The 8,807-nt window shown below is 32.2% G+C and overlaps 1 protein-coding gene across 1 annotated transcript; it reads right to left on the bottom strand.

Annotated features, from left to right (window-relative positions):
- Positions 1–1,261: 1,261 nt before the first annotated feature.
- LOC132720835 (kyphoscoliosis peptidase-like) lies at positions 1,262–8,743 on the bottom strand. The gene is made up of 7 exons (XM_060705060.1): positions 8,588–8,743; positions 5,908–6,116; positions 3,466–4,445; positions 2,869–3,039; positions 2,440–2,580; positions 2,158–2,241; positions 1,262–1,972 (listed from the first exon to the last, which is right to left on the bottom strand). The coding sequence occupies exons 1-7, from the start codon at positions 8,654–8,656 to the stop codon at positions 1,911–1,913; spliced, it is 1,716 nt and encodes a 571-aa protein (XP_060561043.1). The 5' UTR covers positions 8,657–8,743; the 3' UTR covers positions 1,262–1,910.
- Positions 8,744–8,807: the final 64 nt, after the last annotated feature.

The raw sequence follows: 8,807 nt of genomic DNA, 5'->3' as shown, positions 1-8,807 counted from the left end.
TTTGATATAAATACCATTTCATTTATTCTTAATGAATCAGTTGTTTCACTTATTGTTTATCTCAATTATTTTGTGCAACTATTCATGAGAGACACTATATATATATATAATATTATGTATATTGTTCATGCAAAGATTTATAAAACTAGTCGATGTTATATTATCTCTTTCAAATATTTTTCTATTTGTTGTCATAAAATACTTATGATCTAGTCATATGTTATACACTTTTTAATGTATAGAATGTTTAAACTATTTTCCAAGGATGGAGCCCTACATCAAGTGGTACTAGACACAAGATAAAAGGGCACAGGTTTCCAAACTATGGTTTTTCCTGGGCGAGTCGACACGATTTGGAAAATATTTATTTTTTCTGGTCAATTGTTTTTGATCAGCAATCCATTTTATTATATTTATGTAGATGGTTTTTTGGTTCAACTTTGTCATCTTACACAACTTTTGTTAAGATTGTAATCTATTTGAATTACATTACAATGTTATCATAATCTGGCGGTTTTTTACCTCCAGTTTGGTTATTTCGATACAAATTGTACATGCCATGTTTGTTATTATGTAACATTTGTCATGTTTTGTTATTATGTAACATTTGTCATTTATGGCATTTAATAAATGCCCTATTTCATTCAACCTAAGTGTTGTGTTTTATCTCATACCAAACAAGTTCGTCTTGCCAGTTATATTTGCTTGACCTGGACAATACATAAAAAGACATAACACTACTTGAATACGATAGATTGCGGTTTTTCCTTGATCACTATTCAGTAGATATATCTTATTTTAACAAAAACAAACAAAACATGTGCAAAATGTGGTAATATTTGTAACATGAACATAATGATTAATAATTCGTAGTGCAAAAACGTCTTAACATGCGTATGGTAGATGATATGTATCATTTTTAGATTTAACTTCGTGTATTTACTTGCTTTGAACCACTGTTAAATATTTTAATACAATTCAGAGATGTTCAAAAACAATAAAACTCAATGTAAATTCTTAAAAGCAAAGATAAAACCTTAATTTCATGTAAAGGTTTGTTTGGTAAAAATATCATTAATGAACATGAAAACAAACTATATTGCCATAGAAATATCCCATGGTAAGTTTACAATTAAAGTACAATGATAATACAACGAGGTTATGAATTGATACACAGTAGATTTAATGAAATTACAATATTATTGATCTTGAAGATTATGAGTGCATGGGAACAAAATATGTCAGATATCTTACAAGAAATTAATACATTTTATATTGTGAAATGATATAGAAAGTAGAAAAATTCCATTGAGTTTGATACGTTTCATCATTTTCTTCAAACTTTAAGCCTTTTCTCTTTAATTACAAATTTAAGAAATATATTGACTGAATATATAAAACCCTCTGATAAATCAATAGGAATTATTATCGAAATTGTGCTGCGATAAAGCGTGTAAAGATATAAAGAATAAGTAATAGTGACTTACTGAAAAAGGAAGTGTTCGTTAATTTTTTATGATAAATTCATTCGCATTTGGATGTGTCCTACTTCTATTAAATGTTTTGTATTATGAAACGCTTAGATATGAAAACACCTACATGAAACTGTTGTAGTATTAGAAATACACAGCACTCTTCTAGTGATCACATGTATATGTTCCAGACTTAAATGGTTGTGAATTAAACCATAAATTAATGTCAATATTTGAGTCGCGCTATGACAAACCAACATAGTGCGTTTGCGAACAAACTTTGTTGGTTTTGTCATGGCGCAGCTCATTTTGTTTTAGAATGAAGTCTGAGTAATCGGTCTAGAATGCATCATTCTGACACTGCAGGAATATCAAGTAAGTTGGCTCCTCAGAAACAAGTCTTTTCCCCTGTATACAGGAGCTGTATACAGGAGGCGTTTACAGAACAACACATGATTTGGATTGTGAAACATCTGCTTTTAAAGAATTTCTACTGGCACCTGAAAACAAAAAGGAAAGTTAATATGTATTGTAATGTACATGTTGTTGTCTATAAGGATAAATATGTCATTAATCAATCAATTTGGCTAAACATTATTTTGCAGGCACCTTGGATAAATATATGTCCAATATATGACGTTAAAGTGAAAATCCTTTGACGTATCGACCAGTATTAGCATCTTACCTTCTGTTGCACTCGCCATTGTTGCTGGTGATTTGATTTTTTTCATGTCTTCTTTGACTGTCACATCGTCCGTTATTTCATCAGCTACGAATAAAATAAATGGACAAAAATCACGTAAAGAATTGTTACATCTGTTCTTAAGCATACAAATGTATCATGTCACTAAAAGATCCGACACTTTCAAAACTTCCTTCGTATCGTATCTTCCTATGTTCTATATATTTGTCAACAGACCATTTTTCTATTTAAGCTTAGCTAATCTCACTTATCTTATATACTTACATGAGTTCTTAAGGTTATCTATCTCAAGTTCTATGTCCTTTATCTTTGCTGTCAGAGAATCTTTCTTTTCATGACGTTTTTGCAGTTTAGATTGTAGTGTCAATTCTTTCTTTCTTTTCTTCAATTGCAACTTCATTTCCTCTAATGAATTGTTATATACCATATCAGTTTTATGAAACAAATCATTGAAATTATTGTTGAAATGATGGTATGATAAAAAGAAAAAAATATATACTAACATTAATAAACAAACTCAAGAAGCAATTTTTAAATTTAAAAACTTAAATAATGACAAAAACTTGATAATAGCATTGTTCAAAATATGCGCGAACACTTAAGGCCAAGAAACTGGTAATAAAAAAGAAACTAAGCTCATGTTTCTGTAGCTATATACTTTTGAGACTGCATTATTAAATATCAAAATCTAACCATCTTCTTCTGTAGAATTTGTTGTAAGAAGATAGTTCACAATTCTTGCAAAGTATTTATCTGTTCGTTTATCTCTGGCAATTATTGACAAAGCATATTCTCCTTGTTTCTTCATTCCAGCTGACACATGAAGTTTACCATGAATCTCGTCTACACGTGTATTTGTAACAACTACAATTCCAGGAGAGATCAATTCATTATTGAATAGTCTATTTTAAACACTAAAACATTCTTATATAAGTAAATAATTACCAATCTTTTACATAATGGTTACCTGATTTTTTTCATAATAACTGTAAATAATGTTACCTTTTTATACTGGTAGTTTTATTTTCTTGGGACAAAGCACCTTATATTCGTACCCCAATCATAAATTTAATCAGTCTGGTGTAGATAAACTTATATATTAAGAAAATGAATATTTTTCATTGATCTGGCAGAATAGCGTTTGCAATATGTAATTATGTTTCAGAATCTACATATTCATACTATATTGCATGCATTTCTGTATGTGAATACATCGTAGTGCCTGAAAGTATACGCAAGAAAATGTTTAGCATATGTTAAACTGAAAACTGTTATGTTATCTATAATTACCGTTTTCATTGTGTTCCTCTCCAACTATGTCAGATAAAAATTCGGCTTCATTAATCTTATCGCTGTCTATCTGAAATGTTAGTTCGGTCATATCTACTTCATCTTTTTGGCCACATTCAACATGGACGTTTGGCAAAGATGTAGACGGGTTTTTAAGACCAAAGTCAATGGCTGTATATCCGAACCCATATCCAGTAGAGCCTGTGTGCAAAGGAAGTTTTTTGCAATTTGGATCTGGTTGCGAACAGATAATTTTGAATGTCGCAAACAAATAACAACCACTATATTTTATATCCGGAGCTGACACATATATTTCAAAGATATATTCTGCTGCCACAGGAAATCGTATATTAAAGGTGAATGTGTCAATGCTTGGGGCATAAAGAACCAACAGAGGTAAATCTCGTGCATCGATCTCATTCAAATTAACTGTATCTTTCTTTAAAGAAAGACCGTACGTCATAGACATGTATCTTGTATCAACTTTATTTGCTCCAAAAGAAATGGTACATTTACCATTTTTGGAATACAAAAGTCCAGTGTGTTCACTTAGCATATGAAGTTTCGCAATGAAAAAGGAATCTTGAAAGAGCGGTGATGAAAAGAATTCTGCTTTGCTTATGCGTTTGGCGATTGGAAGAAGCTGCCATTCGGGATCATCTGGGAATGAATAGAAGATATATATACTCGGGTTTAGACAAAACCAAAAGTCGTTTATATCAATGACACAATTTCCTACTGATTCTTCTGTCTCCTTGAGAAGTGTTTGCCCTTCACTTTCTAAAAGTATTTCACCTCCTCTTGAATATCCTGTTCTTGAAAAGATACCTCTATCAACATCAACAATGTGCCAGCGGTCGTTTGACTTGAATGTGTTCCAACAAAAATTTATTATACCTTTGTTGCTTTCATCATGGCCTGGTAAATAACCTAAGCCTTTTGAAATACCCTCCACCACTTGGTGCTGAATATTGGCTGACCTTAAACGATACACAAAGATCATACAACATCAGCACTAGCAATACTTCTTTAACTCGACTTAACTCTTACTACCCCTGTTTTGCTGCTGCTGTTGCTACTACTACTGCTGCTGCTACTGCTACCGCAACAACTACCACTACCACTACCACCACCACCACCACTACCACTACTACCACTACCAACACTACCACTACTACTACTACTTCTATCACTACCACTACTTCTACTACTACTACCACTACTACTACTATTACTATTACCACTCTTCTACCACTACTTCTACTACCACTACTACTACTAACTACTGCTACTGCTGCTACTATTTACTACTGCCACTTTCACTACCATTACCACTTCCACTACCAATTATCAATACCACTACCTCTACCACTACCACTACTACCACTACTACTTCTTCTACTACTACTACTACCTACCACTACTATTACTACTTCCACTACCACTACTACTACCACTACTACTACTTCTACTACTACCACTACCAATACCACTTCCACTACCAATACTACTACTAATATCACTACTACTACTTCCACTTCTACTACCACCAATACCACTACTACCACTACTTCTACCACCACTACCACAACTACCACTACTACTACCACTACTTTTACTACCACCACTACTCCTACTGCTACTGTTGCTACTAATGCTGCTTCTACTACTGCTACTTCTGCTACTGCTACTACCACTACCATTACCATTACCACTACCACTACCACTACCACAATAATAATTATTATAGACGTTAAAATATGATTTTTTTTCAAAACAGCTTATATCAAGTTTTTTTTCATATATGATCAGTACATGCGCTGGGATTGACCAATATATATTTTATTTGGATTTTAAAGGCTTTTTGAGCCCCACACCCTTAGTGTCTGTGACAATAACTACTTCTTCTAGTATTATTTCTACTACTCCTACTACCTCTTCTACTACTCGTGCTATTGCTTTTGCTATTATTACAACTATTTCTACTACTGCTATTGTGGCTACTATTTCAACTACTACTTTTAAAAAATATTGTAAAACATTTGCAAGGCTGAAAAAGCTGAAGGTATGTAGCTATGAATAATTTTACAAATTTTCAACATTGAAATATCATAATTATGAGTCTCAATGAAATGTATCTCTGAGGAAAAAGCTTTCTGTCGTTTAAATATTCTATTGTAATTATGTTTTCTGATTTCTAAATTATACAGTCGATGTCGTGTTTCTTTTGCAAAAGACCACAATGGAATCAATTTCTAGTTTTTCTTGTCATTAGAATTAAAAGCATCTCATTGTTTACATGGAATCAGTTTCTTTTTTAATGTTAACTCTGTTTGTTTCTCCTCTTCAAACGTTTTAATTTTTTTTTACCGAAACATTTTTTTGTAAATTTATTTATCAGTTTAGCATTCATGTTGTGTTTGAGCGTTGGGAACTACTTACTCGCACAGCGCAGCAAACGCATGCACTGTATTTTTTTGAAGAATGCTATTGATGTCATCAGGTAGTCCGTGCACAAGATTGGTTTCCATGTTCGCCAACCACATGAAGAATGCACGCGCAAGGAATATTTCACGATTCTCGTCTTCGATAATCGGTTCTTTAAAGTACTCAATAAGTGAGGCAACTGACGTCATATGGCAACTTTGAACCTTAAAATAAAATATATATACAAGTTTATTTAATATTACCCATGGAATATGGTGCAATATCAGTCAAATATATTTCATATTTTTAAAAAAAAAATATGAAATATAAATATGAAAGTGGGCGGAGTCAAAACTCATATTTATTTTAAGGGACTTCTTTCGCCATTTTGTTTGAAAAATCTGATGAATACAAAACAACTTTTTGTTTAACTATCTAAAATGATAGAAAATGGTCTTAGTAAGAAAATTAATCCGAACACCGATATCTTAAATTCAGTAATTAATGCTGTACAGACGTTTAAAGAGTTGTTTACGTGAAGACAATAATTATATTACTGTGCACTGTACAACTGCAGTTGCGTATCATGCAAGGGGGTTCGTAACCATTTTTCTTTGATAATGAAATTAAATAAAAAGGTTACTTTTTCGTTTTTCGTGAAATATGGTATATATTTTCACTCAACATGATAAAATGCCACATATTTGGCATTTTATCATGTTTCGTGAAAATATATTCCATATTTCACGTTAAACGAAAAAAATATCCACTTATTATTTTAGAAATAACTGTGAAATATAAGAACTGAAGATCATATTCATTAACATCCCACAGATATCTCAACAGAACACTGGATTTCGCGGCCTTTTTACCAGTTTAACTATTTTCTCAAGTCCATTCATAACAAATCAAAGCACAGATGGCGCTGAATTTGTTTGGGTCTCAGAATGTCAGAAAGGTGAAGGTTGTGAGATTATAAAACAATATGTTTTTCTATAGTGCCACCAATTAAATGCTTTCCAGCGTTTTAATTGTAGTAAATTGGCTATAAGACTAATTGCAACCCAATGTTTATTTGACTTAAGCAATTTAAAAAAAAATGAGTTGCCTTAACTGGGATTTGAACTCAGACCTCTCGCTTCCTAAGCGAGCGCGCTAACCCCTCGGTCACGATGAATATATGTTCATGGCCGAGGGGTTAGCGCGCTCGCTTAGGAAGCGAGAGGTCTGAGTTCAAATCCCAGTTAAGGCAACTCATTTTTTTTAAATTGTTTAAGTCAAACAAACATTGGGTTGCAATTAGTCTCATAGCCAATTTACTACAATTTACAAACCAATTCGAAGTGCAACATTTTTTTCAAGCCCCCTATTATGGTTTAATCAATATTCAATTCCCAGTACAAGTCTTTTAGAATTATTAGGTGAAGCAGGGGCAACTATTTAAAGCTGTCACACAGCACGTTATAACATCTTATATCAGTATAAAAAGTGCTCAACGTGAAAAGCACCTGGAATACAATGTCCAATTAAACAAAACAAACTCATGCTTGTTGCAGACATGTACTGTTGAACTGTTTACGTTAGTATTTCTTATTATAAATGGTGCTATCAGTCTGATCATTATTAGATGATACAGTCATCACTGATTTAAGGAAATAAAAAAGAATGTGGGAAAATCTTGTGATTGGTATGTGTGCGATCATATAAAGCAGTACGTCTCTAAACGGTAAACTGAAACTAATGAAATAATGTTTAAAGTAAACGGTACATACTTGTCTAATCCGTTACTAATATACCGATACTTCACGAAACAAGTTGACGACTAATTTGCCAACAGAATGTATTTTTTCTTTGCATAATCTGTTGCGATACTTACGAAATCATAATATGCTGCGTTAGTTGCTAACGATCTACTGTGTTACTAAAGCAGCAGCCGATATAAATAGAAAAGATAATTTGTTCAACATTGTGAAGTGTCACTGTAGTGTCGAAAACCCCGACGACATTCAGGGATTTTTAAACCACCGTCACGCGATACTAAAATAACTAAGATGAAAGAATTTCGTTGTATATTTAAAGAACGTAAGCCCGTGTATTATGTTTGTTTACACACATTTTAAGCAATATTTCCATTTCTCTCAACTATATTAGGTCTATTAATACAGATTTGGAAATACTATTACAACGATAGATTTTCTTTTATCTTCTTGGGGCGTACTACTTTAATAAATAACTTTTTGGAAAAATTCAACTTAAGTTAAAAGAATGTTTTCCTTTTAGTTACTTTTAGAACTGGTACACGCACTATTGTAGGTTCTATGGCATTATTTAGACTTGATCTTAGATTCAATGAAAAAAATGAAATAAAAAAAGTTTACCGAAATAAATTGTTCATCTTCATTCCTTATTGCTTTCATTTTATGCTATAACAGTTTGTACAATCTACAAAATGTTTTGGTAACATCTATACAAGTAATGGATAGATATGGACAGATTACTTTTTGTTGAACATAGAATAATACATACATGCATATGTTGATGACATCTTGGTCCATTTACAATATTTTTGCATTACTTAGTACTCATCTTTATATGCGGGATTCAAATAATAAGAGTTGTTATTCTTCCGATTACTTATGTGGCCACCATCATTACTCATGTTATCCATTATACATGTAATTAAAACTCAAATTACCTTGGAAACATAAGCATCGTAGTTATGAAAAACTACTTTATCTTCGTCATATGTATGTATCCTCTCCATTCTTTGCAAAGAAGACACTGGTATACCTGGCAATTGTTTGTGTTATCACGGTATTTAACGTATCCAGATTTTATGATACATGATATTTATTTCTAGAGAGTATAATGATTATATCAGCCATGTCACGACAAAACCAACATAATGGGTTTGC

This window comes from Ruditapes philippinarum, unplaced genomic scaffold, assembly GCF_026571515.1.
Source record: "Ruditapes philippinarum isolate M1 unplaced genomic scaffold, ASM2657151v2 ctg14767_1_1_1_1, whole genome shotgun sequence".
NCBI lineage: Eukaryota > Metazoa > Mollusca > Bivalvia > Venerida > Veneridae > Ruditapes > Ruditapes philippinarum.
This window is presented reverse-complemented; position numbering and strand designations above follow the sequence as displayed.

Bases quoted from the DNA above. Each gene is read 5' to 3' on its own strand.
- LOC132720835 (XM_060705060.1), bottom strand. From the start codon at position 8,656: ATGGAGAGGATACATACATATGACGAAGATAAAGTAGTTTTTCATAAC. The intron at 2,581-2,868 runs GTTAGATTTTGA...ACAATTCATTAG, and splicing joins AAATTCTACAGAAGAAGATG to AGGAAATGAAGTTGCAATTG. The intron at 2,242-2,439 runs GTAAGTATATAA...TTTTATTCGTAG, and splicing joins AGATAACCTTAAGAACTCAT to CTGATGAAATAACGGACGAT.